At 34.0% G+C, this 22018-nt stretch overlaps 1 protein-coding gene across 13 annotated transcripts in view; it reads left to right on the top strand.

The window, feature by feature from the left end:
* Positions 1-22018, top strand: part of ERBIN (erbb2 interacting protein) — a 107701-nt gene that overhangs the window by 70102 nt on the left and 15581 nt on the right. For all 13 annotated transcript variants that reach the window (XM_081053442.1, XM_081053452.1, XM_081053451.1 and 10 more), the window contains 7 exons: positions 1925-2024; positions 8648-8769; positions 10042-10215; positions 11427-11612; positions 15930-16044; positions 17833-18016; positions 19761-21306. In XM_081053442.1, coding sequence (XP_080909568.1) covers positions 1925-2024; positions 8648-8769; positions 10042-10215; positions 11427-11612; positions 15930-16044; positions 17833-18016; positions 19761-21306 — 2427 coding nt within the window. The remainder of the gene's footprint in view (positions 1-1924; positions 2025-8647; positions 8770-10041; positions 10216-11426; positions 11613-15929; positions 16045-17832; positions 18017-19760; positions 21307-22018) is intronic.

The following is a 22018-nucleotide window of genomic DNA, read 5'->3' as shown; positions in this document are numbered from 1 at the left end:
ATAATTATGTCAGAACACCATGTGTAAAATGGGAATATTCCAGGCAAATTTGACATTTGCTCGTTAAAGTCATGATCAGTTACTCATATATATCATCAATTTAAGAGGAAGAAGTGATCCCTATGATACATGTAAACCCTCTCATAGGAGAGGGGAATCCAGTGTAACCAGGCAAATGCTGTGATCAAATTGATATTTTAGAAACTCTGTTTGGTCTGCATTATGGAAGATGGATTTAGCAGGGGGTGGTTCCAAGGATGAAGATAGAGGAGACCACCTGGAGGGCATTGCCATACTTAAGGCAGCAGAAAAAGTTGGCTTGAAGTAATGATAACAGTACTGGAGAAGAACTGATATATTTAAGGCATAACTTAAAAAAGTCACATCAGTACAATAGTATTTGAAGAGTATATGTATGTGAGAGAAGAAAGGGAGTAAAAGAAAACATGAGCCTCAGAGATTTTGCTTGTGTACTAAGTGGACTTTGATATCATAACCAAGATAGGGAACCACAGAGAAAGAAATATGTTTATGGGAAAGACGTTAAGTTCCAGTTAGGCATATTGGACTTGAAGTACCTCTGGGGTATCCACTTGGGTGTGTATAGAACAGTGCTAGTGGCCATGAGCTCCCCCACCCCTGCAACTTTGTTTTAGACTGTGGTTTCTCTGCTCTTGGTTTCTCTCTTTTAATTTCTAACCTCCAAGGATTTTTCACAATTGCTCTTGAAGGCATAATTTCCTTATTTTCCAATATCGTTACAGATTTATTCCTTTTGTTTGTTTTGAAAATTTCTTTATTCAAAAGTTTTGTGGCACAATAAGAGATACATGAGGGAAAAGAAATACCATTAAATAGAAAGGCTTATTTTTATGTTATAGCTTGATTAAATCACTGTAGTAAGTAATTAGTGGGCTTTGGATATATTTAGTATATGATCTCTTAAAACTTGATAATCAGGGGTGGCCGAATGGCTCAGTTGGTTAGAGCACGAGCTCTGAACAACAGGGTTGCTGGTTTGATTCCCACATGGGCCAGCGAGCTGCCGCTGAGCCTCTGGATGGGTGGCCAGATGGCTCAGTTGGTAAGAGTGCGCGAGCTCTCAACAAGGTTGCCAGTTCAATTCCTGCATGGTATGGGGGGGCTGCGCCCCCTGCAACTAAAGGTTGAAAACGGCAACTGGACTTGCAGATGAGCTGTGCCCTCCACAACTAGATTGAAAGACAACGACTTGGAGCCAATGGACCCTGGAGAAAAACACTGTTCCCCAATAAAAAAAATTGTAAAAAAACAACTTGATAATCAGTGATAATTGCAGTACAAAACGAATTTGCTTTATAATAAAAACAACTTTATTCTTTAGGTTTTTATGAGGCTTTAAATTAATGCTTAAAGTTTTATTATTATATTTAAATTTGTTTTTATATCCTGCATGTTGATACTTTATAGAAAAAAATGGTGAGTACTTATTCAGAAGAATTGCTGGATATGTATTTGCTTTAGGATTATTGAAAATTAAACATTTGGGCTGGCATGGTGGCGCAGGTGGTTGGAGCGCCATGCTCCTAATGCCCAGGTTGCCTGTTCAATTCCCACATGGGCCAGTGAACTGCACCCTCTACAGCTAAGATTGTGAACAACAGCTCTTCCTGGAGCTGGGCTGCCAGGAGCTGCCGTGGGCTGCTGTGAGCTGTCAGTGTAAGTCGCCGGCAGCCAGCGAGAGCTGCAGTGAGCTGCTTTGAGCAGCTGACTGAGGACTGGCAACTGACTCTCAGCCTGGGGAAACGCAAGGCTCATAATACCAGCATGGGCCAGGGATCTGTGTCTACACAGGTAGACTGAGAAACAACGGCTTGAACCGGTGTGGGGGGTGGGGAGGTGGAAGAAGGGGAAAAAAATTAAAACATTTATTTCTTTTCCCTAGTCCAAACCCCTGATACCTCTACAAAAAGAGACTGATGCAGAGACCCAGAAAATGGTGCTTACTAACTACATGTTCCCTCAGCAGCCAAGAACTGAAGATGGTAGGAATTTAAGAATCTCTTTTCTTTTAAAAAATATTAATCACAGCAAAGGTGTGAAGCGAATTTTAAGTCTCAAAGACTTTTATTAGTTTGAAGGGAATTTAGAGAATAGGTCGATAAAGTTCTCTGAAAATGGAAGAAGAAGGCTACATCTCAGGGTTGTATATAGTGGAATTTAGAGGTACATATATATGTAATATACTTCATTACAATGATTCCTTGAAATTAAACAGTGAACTTCGATTACAGATCTCTCTCTTCTAAATCACATTTAACTAAATGTTAGGAATGCATGTTAAGTGTTATGTGATTGGGATTGTTAAACCCGGAAATATTTTGTTCACTTCTGTTGTTGGTTGTAGACTCAATACTACCATTGGATGTGCACACTTGATAAAGTTAACCCATACAATTCTGACTGTAAATGTTAAGTTCTAAGTTCTTAATTACATTTTACCAAGAAGGGGGAATATACCCTTTATTGGCCACAAATATTTTTCCACAATTATGGTATGAAAGCCTTTTAGACTAAAGAATAAATTGTTTCTAATATATATTGTAATGTGGTGTGTGTGTGTGTGTGTGAGTGATGTATATGTGACACTTAAAAATACAATTTTAATGTGTGTATATTTCTGGAACCAGTGAAAATCTTCATGGCCCCAAGTTATTGATAAATTAACTCTTAATACATATAAAGAGTTATATGTATTAAGGTGGGGTGGGGAAATCTAAATTATTCATTAGTTTTAATTTATAAAATATACCATAGGCAAATTAAACTGTTGAGCTTCAGTGTCCTTGTCTTGAAATAATAATAGTATTTATTTTGCAGGGTTTTTATAAAAATGAGAAACACTGGATATAAAGGGCTTAGCACTGTGACAAAATCAAATTGGCTGTTGTTATTCTTGCATTTTTTTGGCAGGTTTATTAGGAGACAACTTTGAAATGCTTTAATAGACTAAAAACTAAAATAATTTTACTTCGGTTCCGTAACTAGTGACAAATAATTAGAAAACTCATTATTTCTCTGTGCTAATTATTTCTTGCTCTTGGCAAGGACTTAGAGAGAGGCTTTGATAAGTTACTATTTCCTGGGTATATTTGATGAGATTTAATTGGGTGAAGCAAAATCGTTCCGCTTTTGAATTCAATTAGCAGGTAAGACTTGTGAGATATCAGAGGTAAATAGCTTCATTCATTGGAGTTTCTGTAATTAAGGCTTAAAGAATGGGTTTATAAGCAAGATTTTTCTTCCATGTATTTAAATCCATACCCAATCTTTATAGAAAGAGAGGGAATGGATTCTTAGTGTAGAGAAGAGACTTTAATGTCCTATTACATGTGTTGGCAAACGATTTTAATAAAGGGCCATTTAATAAATATTTTAAGCCTCATAGAACATCAGGTTTCTGTTGCAGCTACTCCATGCTGCCATGTTAATGTGAAAGCAGTTATCGACAGTATGTAAATGAATGAGCATAGATGTGTTCTAATAAAATTTTATTTATGGATAAATTGAGATTGCATGTAATTTTTGTATGTCATAAAATAATTGTTTTTTTGGCTTTTTTTCTCAACCATTTAACAATTTGAAACCATTTTTAGATCATAGACTATGTAAAAACAGAAAGTGGGCCAGATTTAATAGTTTAGTGTCCCATCTTAAAGTATAGAAAAAGCAAACTTGGAAAATTCATTCTTATTCTTCATTTTGCTTTTCTTGTTTCAGAAAAATAATGAAAACTGAAAAATTAGAAAGAAAGCAATACAGATACTATTCCAAAGAAAGGTTCTCAAAATTGTTTTTCCCCTGTGATTGAACCAAAGTCCCCAAAGAACATTCTTAATCTCGATGATTTTATTATATTAATGTTATTAATGCTTAGCCTATACAGTTGTGAGATTGTTCCCCTTCCAGGGAACAATCAGGTAAATGTTGTTAGTTATAGTACTTTTCCAGTCAAAGTGGTTGGCAGATTATGGCCCGTTGGGCCTGATCTGGCCTGTTGTCTGTTTTTGTGTCACCCATGAAATAAAAATACTTTTTATGCATCAGTTTGATGATAGTGCATACTGATGTTGACCCCAATTAAGCAAAATGTAATTCCAATAATAAGAATTTCAGTCTTTAGAACTGTATTATAAAAATTGTACTCAATTATTGGTCTATTTTAAATTTTTCAAAAATTTTGTAGAAATTTGATTTCTCTCATTCAAGTATCTATAGAATATCCTCGGTATTTTCTCTTGGCTACAAAACTTAATATATTTATTATCTGGCTATTTACAGAAAAAGTTTGCTGACCCCTTCTCTAAACTGTTCTAATCATGGGTATACTTATGCCTTGATCTCTCTTTTTACTATTTTCCACTTTCATGATTCAAATTTACCTTACCGCCTCTTACTGTTTTTCTTAAAAAAAGATACAGTTCAGGTAAGAAATTTATTTCTGATACAAAGAATAGAAGTAGTAAAATAAAATCTCGCCACTTCTAATTTTTTATTTTGGAGATGTTTTGGAATAGATGAATCTTTAATGGGAATGTCTGAGATAGGTTATAATATTCAGAGTCCTCATAGAGTTCATGTATTAAAGTATTTCACTCTGGGTATTATAAGGATGATACTGTAATACACTGTACTCACAGTACCAAATCAGAAACTACAGTAGTATGATCAAGCAAGTGAATTTCTTTTCAACTATAAGAAAAGCTTTTTCTTTCATCACATGCCTCTAAGAAATAGGTCAGAAAATACAGTGTTCTGGTGTTGGAGTTTTATAAATACTTTGAGAGAAATAGATGCTTTCTTCGCCTTTAATTCATTCTGTTTTATTGACCACTTATGGGCCAGGCAGTGTGTTAGATTAAGTATTTAAAGATAAAAGTCCTTGCTTTCAAGAAACTCATAATCTAAAGGGGAATAATGATACATAAATTTGAAAGAGAAGACATGATATCTTGGGCTTAATTAGAGAAATCAGTTTTAAACAGGAAGAAGGGGAAGTATGTAGTCCAGATAACAAAAAATTTGTAACTAGGGAGAATAGGATGTTGAGGGGGATTATCATTCCAAGGGTTTTTATTTCGTTTCTTTTCTCAGTGAAAAGAGAGAATTTTTTCTAGAGGTCGGGGGAATGGTATATGAGGGGCATGGTAGTGATTTGGGGTGGAAGAAAAGACTGACTAGGAATAAACAGAAGAATTTCTGGGTAGCAAAGAAGAGGGAATACCATAAATTTATAGTGATTCTAAGCAACGAGGTTATGTCATTTTTCTCTGGTAGAATTCAGCGGTGCAGAGCAAAGAAGGTAGGTGATTAGAGTACCACATCCTGCATTTTGTTGGATAGTTATGACTTAAAGAAACGGGGCAAGAAAGGTGAGAGTTGCTAAAATAATACATAGATCATGAAATCCAAGCCAAACAGAAATAAAACCTAGAGTGGTTTTTACAGGAAGAAAAAGAAACAACCTCATTTCTTAACCTCAAGGAACTCAAACTTTACCCGCAATAATAAGGAAGTGAATGATTTGGAACAACAAGTGTAGTTAGTGGTCAAGGGATGGAAAAGTTTTACAGAAGCCAAGGTCTTAAGTATTACCATGGTTGTAAATAACATGGGTGAAGTGTATGTAGATGGACATTGAAATTGAATGCTTCAAGGAACTGTGAAATTGTAGTGTTGAAGTGGTGTCATCGTACATTGTTACAGTTCAGAATATTGGCAGGTTTTAAGTGACGAGAAAGACTAAATACTATAATCCTCAGTGAATTGAGTCAGGGTGATCAGGTCTAGTGGCACCTAAAATGTAGAGTAAGTAATATTACCTAATAACCTGAATCTCAAAAGATGTGAGATTGACACTAAAGGATAGAACGTGTAGGTTACCAGAAATTGACAAGAATGAGAGACATGGTAAGAGTTATTTACTTTGGGCTCCTGAAATAATTCTGGTGTAAAATTGCTTTGACATAATCGAAAACTTAGAGATCTCTGGGTTAGGCTGGTGATTGAAATTAACTGCCTGGGATGGGAGGGGAATCTTCTAAATCAAGGGTGTCCAAACTGCGGCCCCCGGGCCAACTGCGGCCCATGATCCATTGATAATTGGCCCGCAACAAATTCCAAAAATATATTTAGTTTACTTAAATAAACCAGGTGAAGCAATACGTACTTCACCTCTAGTTAGTGGCCCGCTGTTTGTGTATTTTACCGCATATGGCCCTTGGTGAAGAACATTGAAAAAAGGTTGGACACCCCGGTTCTAAATCCTGGAAATAGACATTGTTGGAAACTGTTTGGCTCTGCTTGCCTTTCCAAATATACCATAAAAGTATGTCAGTAGGGATTCCTAGCAATTTGAACTACATTCCACAAACAAAAACAAATTGTCCACTTCATTAACTATTAAACAACTACACAAAGCAATTAAAATTCTTGAACTATGTAATGAACACAAAGAAAAAGCTGAATCCCAAAACTCCATTCCCATTGTTAGTATTTGGTTTCATGGCATTCTTAGTTTGAGTATGAGATTAAATAAGAGGTAACAAGCCCAAAATAAGGACTAAAAATAAATGATAATTATTCTACTTTTGCATAAATGTTCAAATTGCCTATATTTGGGTATCCCAGGAATTTCAGTTTTTTCTATTAGCTAATTTTAGGTACTTTTAATCCCTTACATTTTGAGTAGGTATACTATACTCATTTAATGGCAGAAAACAAGTTGTGGTTGTATTTTGCACTATACAGACTGTTCTATAGGATGATAATGTAATGGTCAAATGGATTAATTTTTTTCAGCCTTAGTTCTGAGTGGTTTTTTTGGGGGGAGTTTATTGGGATTTTTGTTTCTTTTTTTGGTCCCCCTCACTGTGGAAGGCAGCTTCCAAAATGGCCCACCATGACACCCATTTCCTGGTATTCACACCCTTAAGTGAAAGTAGAGAATAGGTCTGGGTGTGGGCACAGTTTGCAACTCTCTTATTCTTTGCATTTGTTCAGAATAATACTGTTTTATGTTATAAATGCTTCACGTTCAGGAATCATACCTTACTTTGTTCTTATGGTCACCATGTCCTTTTGAAACCGAGGGCAACTAAGTCCGGGGCTCATGCTGCCTGCGTGGCTTAGCCAATAGACCGACACAGGAGTTGGGCTATAGAATAAGCTTTACATTGTCAGAGCACCAGTGATCTGAGAAGGCAGCAGGGTAACACCTTCAAAAACTGTCTTAACATTCTCAGACCAGCTTAGTGTATTTAAAGGAAAATCTCAGTGGTCCTCTAAAGGCTATGTGAGGAGTCTACATGGAGCCTTCCCTCTGGCACTGTGGTTCTCCAGTGGTGTCAGCAACCTAGGAATAATGATGGGAGTAGCCTGGAAAGAATTATAGCCCTTAAAGATTGTGATCAATAAGCCTGAGGGTATTAATATGAGTTTCAGGGTAATTTTCTAAAGCAGGGGACTGGGACGGGACAATCTGAGTTTAAGCCACAGGGGGAGAATCTATTACTAAGCTATAGGTCAGGAAAAGTAAGGCTATGGACGTGGTAACAGTCCCAACCCTGCCCTGTTTCACTTAGGTGAGCCTGTAAAATGTTAATGATGATAGTTTTTGTTGTATTTAGAAGAGCCTTGAGGTTTTGGGTTTTTTTCATGTTTTTTAAAAAAACAACACAAGATTTCTCTACCTTAAAAATGGTACCTTAAAAATGGACCCTCAATTTAAGGAACAGATAAAGTACGATATTTATATTTGATTTGGAAATTTATCTCAAGCCTTCGGTGCTTATGCTGCTTTTTGGTCAGCCTAATAAACAAGAAACTATAACAGTCCTTAGATCTTTACCTTTAATATTATCAGATAGCAGGATATGTAAGTGTTGAGTTGATGGTAAATTTTTAATTTTCCTTATATTTTCATATAGGAATATTTTGTAAGCACTTTCTTTACTTAGTAAAGATATATATAATGTTTAATGCAAAGATGTAATTACATGCGGTCATGTAATATATATCACTGTCTTTTTAAAGCAGAATATCTCGCTTTTTGCTTTAACTCCTCGCCCTTCCGACCCAGCCCCAATACAGAAGGGACACTATTGGAATTAGGAAGATTATTTTTGAATGGGAGGACTTGGATGAAGTAATTTATATATTACCATGTTATTAGCATGGTTTTTTTTATAAGGAATTGTGTAAAATCACATATCGATAGTGTTTTTGTTTTAATTAAAATCTATTGGGGTGACAATGGTTAGTAAAATTACATAGGTTTTAAGTGTAATATCTATATTGTTTTAATTGTTAGATTCTCTTCAGGAACTCTATAGGAACAAAACAAGAAAAATAAGCTTTAGGGAAGAAAAGATATGTGATTGATATTGTAAAGAAATGTTAGAATTACAGCCTAGTTGTTAGTGTAGCTTTGTAGCTGCTGACATTGACCAGTCTTGACTTATGTATCTCATAAAGAAAATAATGAGCAAGTAATAATTTTTCTTTTTTTTTTAAATGTATTGGGGTGACAATTGTTAATGAATTACATAATTTAATTTTTCATAATTAAAGTAAAATATAATGGATTTTTTGTTTGTTTTTTTCCTAGTTATGTTCATATCAGATAATGAAAGTTTTAATCCTTCATTGTGGGAAGAACAGAGGAAACAGCGGGCTCAAGTGGCATTTGAATGTGATGAAGACAAAGATGAAAGGGAGGCACCTCCCAGGGTGAGTCTGTTCTTTCCTCCTTCAAATTTGAAACAGGTCTGCTGATATTTATTGTATTTATTTATACTTACATGTATGCCCATACTGTGCTGTTTTGGGAGTTACAAAGAAATATATTGGTTACATTCCTTGCTTTCAAGGCACTTGAAGTTTTATTAATTATGTATCATATATGTCATGTGAAAGAATTTGAGAACAGTATAAAACAATGTGATTTAAAACCAGTTTTCGTAGTGTATTTAAATATAAAAGAAACCGATTATTGTTTTCCGCCTTTTCTTTCTGTAATGATTTATTCATAATTTTCTAGGGATAAAGAACTCTGTTATGAACCTTTTGTTTCTTTATGGGATTGAGAATGTGTGTCACAGTAATACAAGTAGCAAATACACACTTCCAAGTTACTTTTGTATATAATTCTTTCCCTTTATACAAATCGCTAAATCCCAGAAAATGATACCGTAGTTAAGTTGACCTTGGAAGTGTTTGGTTCCCAGCACATGAAACATAGTATATGAATGTGTGATTTATATGTGTCTGGATAAATACCTAGCTAGAAAGCATGATCTGTTTCAAAGCAGTGATAATGTTGGCAATATCCACACCATACACAGTGTTTCCCTGAAAATAAGACGTAGCCGGACAATCAGCCCCAAAACGTCTTTTGGAGCAAAAATTAATATAAGACCCAGTGTTCTGTCCTATTCTATTCTATTCTATTCTATTCTATTCTATTCTATTCTATTCTATTCTATTCTATTCTATTCTATTCTATTCTATTCTACTCTACTCTACTCTACTCTACTCTACTCTACTCTACTCTACTCTACTCTACTCTACTCAATTCTATTCTTTTCTGTATTGTATTGTATTGTATTGTATTATATTTACCAGGTCTTATATTATGTAAGACCCAGTCTTATAGTAAAATAGACCAGGTCTTAGATTAATTTTTGCTCCAAAAGACAAATTAGATCTGATTGTCCGGCTAGGTCTTATTTTCGGGGAAACACGGTGTCTCCAAATGAAATAAATATATTTATATCTGCTAAAAAAAGTTTTTAGAACAGTGAAAGCTATAACTGGGATGTCTTTGACTATTCATGAAAGCATACTTTTATTGAGCCTAAAATGCTTTCAAAGGCCTATCATCTCTTTTCAGTTACCCTTATGAGCCAGATAACCAATGTAATTAAGATGAATTATAGATTAAATTTTGAGATTGACATTATAGGTACTTACTCATATTTTAAATTTTGCTTATTTTTCTAGGAGGGAAATTTAAAGAGATATCCAACACCATATCCAGATGAGCTTAAGAATATGGTCAAAACTGTTCAAACTATTGTACATAGATTAAAAGATGAAGAGACTAACGAAGACTCTGGAAAAGATTTAAAACCACACGAAGATCAGCAAGTTGTAAATAATGATGGGGGTGTGAAGGTTAGAAAACTCAATTCAAAAGAATTGACCGAAACCTATTTCAAGTTCTTTAAAATTTATAATTGAGCATTGATATAATGATCCTTTTTGTGTATAATAAAATGGACTCTCAAATTTAGGGTGGTGTTCTCAGCTACGTGAACTAAAAGTTATAATAATCAGTGAACTCCCTAATTGCTGTTATTACCACTTTATTGTTGGTGCTGACTGTCCAGATAGTCCGAGGAGAGTGTCAGCATAGCCTTTAAAAAGTCATTGCAAGATTGCCACAGGAATACGAAAGTCAATTTAGGGAATGTAATCAATAATGTTGTAAAGATTTTGTAGGGTATCCGTTGGACACTTGTCCCCTTAGGGAAAACACCACAGGGATGATGTAGATGCCTCATAACTGCACTGTACAGCTGAAGCTGAACAATAATGAATGTCAACTACAATTACATGTATATGTATATATAGTTACAAGAAGCGGAGTACAGCATTAGGAATAGAGACAGTGGAAATGTAATGGCTGTATGCTTTGTCAGAGGGGTAGTAGATAGGGGCAGGGGGATTATCACTGTGAGGGATATAAATGATAAATGTCTATTACATTGTTTTGTACACCTGAAGCTAATTTAAAAAAAAAAAGTCATTGCCTAAACAAAGAGTAAGATAATGTCAGAAATTTCATTGTTATGGAAATAGTTTTTTTCCCTGGTAATATTGATTCACTCTACCCAATTCTAATTTAATTGCTGTGACAAACCATTGGCATTTACTTGGGATCTTTGAGAAACCTACACAAATCCCTAAATTGTGTGTTCTTTTGATGGACGTTTCCCCCCACATTGTATCACAGAAACAAGTTTTATCATGTCACTAGAGTTATTATACATTCTACAATGAGCAGAAAACAATCTAACCATCCTGATTTTGAGCTTGGTGAGCTACATGACTCACTCAGGAATTTCAGCTTTGCATCTTCTGAAATGAAATGTAGCCTCAGCTAAATTGTAAAGTTTAATGTGGTTTATGGACTTTTGAGGACCACCTGTTCCTCAAATGAGCATTTTATCTTAGTGTGCTACAGATATCCATGTTTAAAATTTCCTTGATATATCCAGCATAGGAAGATGTGAAATTACTTTTAAATATTCACCTGAACTTTAATAAAAGAACAGATGTAAAGCATAAAGAATGTGAATTTTTTTATCTTCTCTTTTAATTAGAATTTAGAAAGTACTACTCCAGTAAGAAGCAAAGCTGATGAAAGAGAAAAGTATATGATAGGAAACTCTGTACAGAAGACCAGTGAACCTGAAACTGAGATCAGTCCTGGGAATCTACCAGTGGCTGCAAATATGAAAGCCTCTGAGAACTTGAAGCATGTTATTAATCATGATAATGTTTTTGAGGTATGGCTTTATGATTATTCTGGAATGATCGTAACATCCGATAAGAATTTAGTATTTCATTGTTCTTAACTGAAGATAGGAGACCCCTGATATTGACAGTAGAAAATATGCTAATGCATTTGTCATTGAGAAATTTCGTAATATTTGCTTTAATATGACTCATTTATCACTTTAAACTTAAACTATTTTACCCATTGTATTCCAAAGTTACTATGTAAATTAGATTGTGGTGGTTCTATTCTAGTTCCGTAAAATACATGATAGTAATTGCTTTATTTCTATAACTTGAAAAAAGGTTGTCATAGGTATACTTCAATTACTTGGCTTATTTAAGCATTAATTATTGATTGTGAAGTTTTTTTCCTTGAATGTCTGAGACTTTTTCAGAGTTTCTTCTAGTGGATCAATGAAAGCTATAACTTTTTTTTTTTTTAGCTATAACTTTTAAAAAAATAAATTTATTGAGGTATATAACTCACATAATATACAATTCACTCATTTAAATAACGGGTATAATTCAGTTGCCTTTAATATTCTAAAAGTTGTGCAATCTTCACCACAATCACGTTTAGAACATTTTATTACTTCCCAAAAGAAAGCCCATGCTTCTTAGCCCTCACCCCACAACCTCTCTATTCCCCTGAGCTCTAGGCAGCTAGTAATCTACTTTATCTTCCTCTATAGATCTGACTATTCCGGCATTTCATATAAATGTAATTGTACAATACGTGGTCTTTTGTGACTGTTTTCTTCCATTTAGCATATTGTCTTCAAGATTATCCATATTGGCATGTATCAATACTTAAGACATTTTTTATGTCTAAACGGTATTCCATTGTAATGGCAAATAATGGACATTTGGGTTATTTCTGCATTAGGGGTGTAGTGAATCAGGCTGCTATAAATATTTGTGTACAAGTTTTTGTGTGGATGTATTTTTTCTTTTGGGTATATACCTAGGAGACTTGCTGGTTCATATGGTAACTGTATGTTTGATTGTTTGAGAAACTGCTAAACAGTTTTCCAAAAGTGTTTCCATCATTTTTCATTCCCCTTACATATTGCTGGAGATCATGGAAAATGGTAAAGCTGTAACTTTTAAAAATGAAATTCTGAAATGTTTTTGATTTGTAGCTACAGTGTCCACTACGGTATCTACTAGATACTAGTGGCCATTTAAGTTAAATTAAGTAAATAAAATTAAAAATCGAACTTCTCAGTTACATTTGCAATGTTTCACATGCTCAGTAGCCACATCTGGGGAGTTAATGACTACTATGTTGAACCAGATCGTTTCTATCATTACAGAAACTTCTGTTGGACATCCATCACTGGTGTATAGAAAAATGGATATTGTGGATTTTTTATAGCATCTTTATTCCTGAAAATTTAAATGTGTGCAAAGCACATCATCTGTCCTCATGGTTATCCTGTAGGCTTGTATTTACTGTAGGAAGAAGCTCATGGCGTTTGAATGTAATAAATGGATCACATCATTCATACTACTATACAGAGGGTGTCAAAAAAAATGTAAACACATTTTAAGAAAGGGAAAAAACTTAGTTACGCTGATGGTAACCACTTTGAGCACCTCTTGTAATTGCAGATTTCAAACGTGACTTGTATTCATTCATCTTTTGTTATCGGTATATATTGAGTATTAAAATTTTAATAGTTTTTTCTTTTCTTAAAATGTATACATTTTTGGCACCCTCTGTATACATTGAACTTAACTGATACTCTGTGAAAAGGTTATTAGATTTGTCTGTGAACTTACTGCTCATTTAGTGTAATTTTCTGTGTGTAAGGACTGTGTTTGGAGCCGTGGTGGCAGATGGATAGATCTACATGTAGAATATAATTAAGGTTAGACTTGCTAAGTAAGAAAAGTACTGATAAAAATATTTAGGGCCACAGAAATTTAGAAAAAAGATATTTTCTGACTACGAAGATCCAAGGATGCTTTAAGATGAAGGAAGCATTTAACCTGTAATTTGAAACGATTCAAGTAACAGAATAAAACTGAATGAAATGTGGAAGGACTAATGAGAGCAAAGGAAAGTTGTTTCATATGACTGAATATGTCAGGGGTGATAGAATGAAATAAAATTAGTAGAGTAGATTGGATCCTGATAACGAAGCCCGTGAAAGGCATGCTAAGAAGTTTAGACTTAATGTTCTGTAGTCTTTGGGGAACCACTAAACGCTTTTCAGCAGAGCATTACGAATGATAGAGCTATGTATTAAGAGTTATCTGGAAGCAGGTACTGAATTCTCCAAGTTTGAGGGCTTTTGAATAATGATAGTAATAAATGCGGACTGGAAGTTAGTTGCAAGAGTATTACAGATGTAATGTGTGAATACCCTTGCCTATAAGGAATGAAGAAGAGGGAACAGTCATATAACCATGCCTGAATAGGGGTGATAAGAGAACAAACAGCTTTGGAAGGACAAGTTTGTTTTTGGATGTGTGGAATTTGAAAAAATGACAAGACCCTCAGGTAGACATACTTAGTAGATAGTTGGAAATGTGGATCTGTAGCTCAGCTGAGAAATCAAAGCTAGATTATAAATTGGAAAACTGTCTCCATTAAACATAATCATTAAAGAAAATGCATATCTGGGGGAAAGAGTAAAAAAGGGGGGAAAAGCTAACTGCAGAAAAATGAAGTGATGTGAGTAAAGGAGACTAAATATTTGGATGTTTACGAGACTGCAGTTCCCAGAAGTTCGGGTATAATATAATTTCATGAAGACGAAAGTCTGGTCAGCAGTTTAAATGCTGCAGATATCAAAGATTAGGATGGACCATTTGCCCCTCCTTGTCATACTCATTGTCATCAAGTCCTGTTAATTCCAAAATTTCTGTGAAATTCCTTTTCTCTTTACCAGCTGTCACTGCCATTGCCTAAGGACAAATGCATCTGTTTTCTTTAGGCCTGTTGTGATAGCTAGATTCCTTTCCACCCATCTCTGCTCTTCCTGTACATTCTTCATTTTAAAATATAGTCTGGTCTTCGAGTTCCTGGCTTGGCAACTTCCGATCATGTCCACCCATTCTTGAGCTCATACTCACAGCGTAATATTTCACCATCCAGTCCAGTTCACCTTTTCTGTCTTTATCCTGAGTTCCAACTGTGTGGAGCTGACTTACCATACCTTTTCTTATGTCCATGCTTTCCTCTCCTCAAAATGTCATTTCCCTCGTAACTCACCCTTCCAAATTAAACCGAAGTTACATTCTTTTCGTGTTCTACTGATTACCAGTCACACTCTTCCTTTATAATACAATCTTGAACACGGTTGGCGAACTACTACCTATGGCCTACATCTGGCCCACTGCCTGTTTTTGTATGGCTTGCAGGCTAAGACCAGCTTTCACATTATTTAAATGGTTGAATAAAAATCAAAAGCAAAATATTTCATGACGTGAAAAATTACATTAAATTCCATTTCACTGGCACACATTTTGTCTGTGACTATTTTTGTGCACAACAACAGAGTTGAGTAGTTGAAACAGACTGGCTCTCAAAGTGTAAAATACTTACTGTTTGGCCTTTTCACTGAAAGTTTGTTGACTCCAGTCCATATCTTATTGGCACTTCTGGTACTTATGAGTACCACTTATGGCACTTAGGAGTACCGAAAAGTCTTAGTATATTTAACAGAATACCTTTTAAAAACCTTGTATGTATTTTCATCATATATTAACTAAGAACATTTCACCCTGCAGAAGATCTGATTTTTGTACAATAGTAAAATTTTTCCATTAACAGGTCTTTTTTTTCCTACCTAATAGTTCTCAGTGGTTCTTAATTATCTTACTTGGGATAATTGCCAGATATTAGAGAAAAATTCATGGAGCATAATAAAAAATTCTGTCTTCAAATTGGGCAAAAATTTCCGTTAATTTATGTTAGTCCTAATTCCTTAGAATCCAGTGATCCTTGAGGTCAGTAAATTTGAGGATTACGAAGAGACTTCATTGGAGCAAACTGAGTTTTTCAATGGCAGGAATGGTGTTTTATTTTTATTTCTCTGGCACTTGACATAGAACCAGGCACAAGTAATCATTAATACACTTGAATTAAGGCCTGCTGCAGATAATTAACCCATAGGTACTTTGGCACATTATTAATAACTGCCATATTTTGAAAATTTTAAAATTAATTATATGCTACTTTTAGTCACTACGGTTACCATAAAAAGGTCTCATATGTTCTAAATATTCTTTTCTTTTTGAAGTGCTTATGACAATATTTATTCATTTAAAGAAGCCATAATCTATTTTCATAAATATTTTTTTCTTTAAATTAGGAATCTGAAGAACTTTCTTCTGATGAAGAGATGAAAATGGCAGAGATGCGACCACCATTAATTGAAACCTCTATTAACCAGCCAAAAGTGGTAGCACTTAGTAATAACAAAAAAGGTTAGCTGTTAAAGGAAAACACTAAGAATAGAAATGGGCTGAATAAAATTTATAATTTTTTGAAATAATTTTATTAAATGTCATTATGTTATTAAAACACTTTTTAGCAACAATTTTTAAAACATGTCTTTTTAAAGGGTCTATTTCTTCTCTTTCTGTTTTTAAAGAAAAATCTTGATAGACCTTTTTCTCTTTCCTCATACACGTCTACTTATAAGGGCATGGACTTTATAGATAGACAAGCCTAGAATACGATTCCATTTCTACCACTTATTTGCTGTGTGATCCTTGAGCTACTTAGTTTTATTCATATGTAAATATCTAATTTGATATAAAATGAGGCTAATGAAGGATTTTGTGAATATCATATGTATTAGATTATTCACTGTACTCAGCTCTAGCACAGCACCTGATGTATGATAGATGCTTGTTATTTTATTTATCCCAGAACTTATTTTTACACCACCCCCTTCCCAGCCATTCTTTCATGTAGCATAGAATCTCAGACTTTTAGAAATGAAAAAGAACTTGAAGAATATCTTTCTCTTCCTTCTATTCTTCCCTCACTCCTCCCTACCAATACTTGAACAATTCAATACCTATCTCCACTAAATATTTACCCAACCTTTGTCTTAATGGCGTTAGTGAAATTCACTATTTCAAGGTGGCCCTCAGATAGCTTGGGTTTCATAGTAGTAATGGTAGTGATATTTGTTGAGTACTTACTAGTTGCTACTTGTTATCTGCTAAATATTTTACACATTATTATCTAATTATCACAGTTGCCCCATGATATAGAGATGGAAGAAGAGCATATCTTGGAAAGAATTTAAGTGCCATAGAGCTTAAACATTATTTTAAAAATTTATAATCCAAGACCCTAATACTTTAAAGTTAAAGTTAAACAGAGCCCAGTGAGCTACAGTTTTTAACTGTAAACACAATCCAGACTACTTAAACTGAGATACTTGAAACAGCAAAAATATCCTAAATTCATGTAATCTATGACTGTGTCTATATATGCTGTTTTATGACTTGGCTAGAATTGAGGCAATTAAAAACGTCCTTTAGGGCTGTAAAGATATGTTGTTATCCTTTTTGTCACTATTTTTAAAAATTAACTACTTTTTATACTACCTGCCTATAATGGAATATGATGTTGTGTATTTCTGTTTACATAATTGTTATACACAAAACCACCTCACATTTTAAGAGTTCACTATTCATATACAATTCTTTGAAGTGATTTATAAACATGAAGAGAGAACTGACCTTGTGAAAATTCCTTGTGAGTTTGGTGTTTGTTTTTCGATTGACTGCATTGCTTATTTTTATTGTCAGAATAGATGAAAACTCCATACATGTATGAAATAATTTCTTCCCCAGATAAGTTTACCACTGTTGTGAACTGTACTCCATATTTTTATTATTATAACTTCTTAAAATTGTAAATGAGTGGAAAAGCATATTCACTAAAACTAATGATGACCTTCGAAAACATTGTGTAATATCATCTTTTCAATAGTTAAAACTAAATCAAATTCTGAGTGACCCTAACATTGGTTATATATATTTTTTAAACTAAAAGTATTGCTATTTTTAAATTCTTTAATCTTTATGTGTATTAGGACTGAATTTTCTGAAGTGCCTATGGATATCTTCTCATCCATTGTAATTCTTTGCCTTATATGTTGAACCAGGACAATATGAATGCCATTTGTCATCACTAGAAAGTATTTCATACAAATTCTTGGTGACTTTATCAACGGCTTAAGTTTTTTGTTTCAGATGATACAAAGGATACAGATTCTTTATCAGATGAAGTTACACACAATAGCAATCAGAATAACAGCAACTGTTCTTCTCCATCTCGGATGTCTGATTCAGTTTCTCTTAATACTGATAGTAGTCAAGATACCTCACTCTGCTCTCCAGTGAAACAAACTCATATTGGTATTAATTCCAAAATCAGGTTTGTGAACATCTTAACAAAATGATTTATTTCTGCAATAAATAGAGATAGTAAGGCAAATAAATGTATATGATTAAAACATAAAGATTTCATAAGTTAATATTATAGAAGTGGTTCCGGCAGTATATCGTTTCTTCCCCATTTTATTACTAATTATTTAACTTTTATACATTTCCGTTTTAGATTTGTTTTTTAAGTGGGAAAGAAAAGATTTAAAATACATTCTAGTTCTTTTTATTAAAAGGTTGAATAGTTTTACAGTCTATTTGGTGTTATTCAGGTTGAAAGGGGGGGGTATTTGGATTAGAAATGCAAAATTATTTTGGGGGGATGACATTAAAGGGTTCATTCAGATACTTTCAATTAGTGCTGTTTGTTTGGCTTACACTTAAATTTGTAGGTCAAACTCTGATACAAGACTTAATTCTTACAGGCTGGAATTTTAGCTTAAATTTAAAACAAATTTACTATTTGGGCTCTCAAGAAGTTTGGTTATCAAAGTAAGGCTATTACCGTTTTACTTTCATGTTAGTATGTCAGCTAAAGTGTTTGATAGAAAGAGTTGGGTAACTACTAAACTCAAAGCTTATTGTATGGATATTGTTAATTATTTTTTAGAGTTAAATTGTTCTTAAGCTCCAGGCAGCATATTTAAGTCCAATTTTTGTATGTATTGATTTATGTTATTAGAAAAGGAAGACGAATTTTGAATCTCAAAATGAGTTTAACCATTATGTAGTTGTAATTATGATTAATCATTTATATCTCCTCTGAATTTGAGGTTAAGATCAAGTAAGGTAAAACATTAATTTTAATAACCTCTTAGATGTTAAGATAATGATTAATTTGTTGAATGATAAAATTTTACTGATGTTGGGAAGTAGTTTAGTATTTTCTAAGTTGTGTTTTTTTATGTAATGGAATAAAGGCTAAGAAAGGGATATAACCACACCTTTTTGCGTTGTGTTTCTTATCATGAATATTATCTGTCACCTAATGGAATGATTAATATTAAGGAATATTTGTTGAAATATAACTTGCATATACAAGGACACAAATATGTTTTCATATCACCAAGTAGAAATAAAATATTTTCTATAATTTTGGAATGTCATATTTATAAATATTTGCCAAACATTTGTATTTGACTAGAAATACAATGTAGTCACTTAGAAGAGTGATTAGATTTAGTTTCTGTTTTGATTTTAATATTTTGTAGATCGTTGAGCAATTGTTTAGTAATTTCTTTATCCATATATTTTAACCTAGCAACTTAGTTAATATGATTAACTATGGTTAACAATGTATAGTTTCAGAATTATTTATAAAAATGTTCTGTGTTCTTCACTATTCAAGTTACTGGCTTTTTCCCATGTATCTGTTCATCTTTCAAGCATTTCATATTTTAGCAAAATTGTGAAAAGGTGAGCTGAAGAGAATAAGTCCATAGTTCTTTATTGTTTAGCTTTATTAATTTGTATTGTGGCTAAGTGATTTATGATACTGATGAAATTAATCCTGATTATCGATGAATTTTCATTAGTATGTTTCACTTGTCTCCATTTATATATATTATTTGACTGCTATATTTTTAAATCACATGCTTGATAATAAATGCCTTTCATCTGTGACTCCCATCAATTCTTTTAACTGTGTTACTCGCACATTAACTAGTTATTAATGTTACCCATTACTAAGAAAACTGGGCTTTATGATGTTTGTGATAAAATTATCTTTGTTTTAGGCAAGAAGATGAAAATTTTAACAGCCTTTTACAAAATGGAGATATTTTAAACCACTCAAAAGAGGAAAAGTTCAAGGTTCATGATAAAAAGGATTTTAACTTACCTGAATATGATTTGAATATTGGAGAGCAATTACTTCTTATTGAAAAAGGTGTTGACTCAACAGCCACATCTGATGAATGTCACAAATTAGACCGTATCAATATGAATCTTAATAAACTTGTAACCAATGATACATTTCAACCAGAAAGAGTGGAAAGATCAAAGACACAGGATATAGTGCTTGGAACGGGCTTTTTAAGTATTAATGCTAAAGGAGAAGCTGAGCACTTGGAAAATGGAAACAAGTATCCTGATCTGGAATGCATAAATAAGGTAAATGGGCATTCTGAGGAAACTCCACAGTCTCCTAGGGTGGCTGAACCACATGACACCGATTCTTCTGTTGATATGGGTATTTCCAAAAGCACTGAAGATCTCTCCCCACAGAGAAGGGGACCAGTTGGATCTGTTGTGAAATCTCATAGCATAACTAATATGGAGACTGGAGGGCTGAAAATCTATGACATTCTTAGTGATAATGGACCTCAGCAGCCAAGTGAAACAGTTCAAGTTACATCTACTGCTGATGGAAAAAATATAGTCAGGAGCAAGTCTGCTACACTTCTGTATGATCAACCATTGCAAGTATTTACTGGTTTTTCTTCTTCTTCTGATTTAATATCGGGTACAAAGGCTATTTTCAAGTTTGATTCAAATCACAATCCCGAAGAGCCAAATATAACAGGCCCCACAGCAGGTGGCCCACATTCTATGCCTCAAATATATGGTCCTCCACAATATAATATCCAGTACAGTAGCAGTGCTGCAGTCAAAGACACTTTGTGGCACTCCAAACAAAATCCTCAAGTAGATCATGTCAGTTTTCCTCCTCCGCGCCTTCCTAGATCAGAAAGCACAGAAAGCCAGACTTACACTAAACATTCTGCCAATATGAATTTCTCTAACCATAACAATGTTCGAGCTAATACTGGATACCATTTGCATCCGAGACTTGGCCCAGGAAGACATGGGGAAATGTGGGCCATCTCACCAAATGACAGACTCATTCCTGGAGCAACTCGTAATACAATTCAGCGACAAAGTAGCGTGTCCTCTACAGCCTCTGTAAATCTTGGTGAGCCAGGTCCCACAAGGCGGGCCCAAATCCCTGAAGGAGATTATTTGTCATACAGAGAGTTACATTCAGTGGGAAGAACTCCTCCGATGATGTCAGGATCACAGAGACCTCTTTCTGCACGAACATATAGCATGGATGGTCCAAATACATCTAGGCCTCAGAGTGCTCGCCCCTCTGTTAGTGAAATACCAGAGAGAACTATGTCAGTTAGTGATTTCAATTACTCACGGACTAGTCCTTCAAAAAGACCAAATGCAAGGGTTGGTTCTGAACATTCTTTATTAGATCCTCCAGGAAAAAGTAAAGTTCCTCATGATTGGCGAGAACAAGTATTACGACACATTGAGGCCAAAAAGTTAGAAAAGGTAATTAAACATGAATTTTTCATTCTCCTCTTTATGAATTTACTACTGTTTCTTTAAAATATTTGGCATTCTTTGTTTTTTAAACAAGGTAAAACAGTATACTCTGAATTATTGAATATATACTTATATTCTAGGAGTTTTTCCTTGGTACTGAGAATAGAGTTCCAAGTTCAGACTTAGCCAGACTTAAAGCGGTTGAGATGGTAGTGTAAGCTTATTTCTCTTCTCTTAGTCCCCAGTGTTTTCTAATAGGCTTACATTCATTTTATATATTTATGTGTGTATCTCTTAAATTTTGCCACACATGCTATAAATAATGTATGTACATGTGTACCCGTGTAGCATTTTTTTGACCACCTGTTATCATCTAGTAATAATTGGTTATGTAAATATGTGTACAAAAAATAATCAGTTTGCTATATAGTTAACAGAAAAACAAGAAATGTATTGTAAATGTAAATATTTCATCTAAGATTTTTTTGTCCCCAGTTATATGACTAACACTGTCACTGACACAGATTGCTTCTGGCATGGCATTTACTCTTTTCTGAACTGCATTTCTGACCTATTTGAACTCACGTGTCTGTGGCTCTACTGTAGTTTGGAAATCATTGGTAAAATAACGTGCTCGTTTTTCAGTTTATAACTTTATACATAGATGTTTGTTTTTTGAAAGGAGTTAACTGTAAAATTGACATATTAGTGCCACAGT

Source organism: Rhinolophus hipposideros (genome assembly GCF_964194185.1).
Source record: "Rhinolophus hipposideros genome assembly, chromosome: 7".
In the NCBI taxonomy this organism is placed as follows: Eukaryota; Metazoa; Chordata; class Mammalia; order Chiroptera; family Rhinolophidae; genus Rhinolophus; species Rhinolophus hipposideros.
The sequence above is the reverse complement of the archived record's forward strand: the minus strand, read 5'-3'. Positions and strand labels throughout refer to the sequence as shown.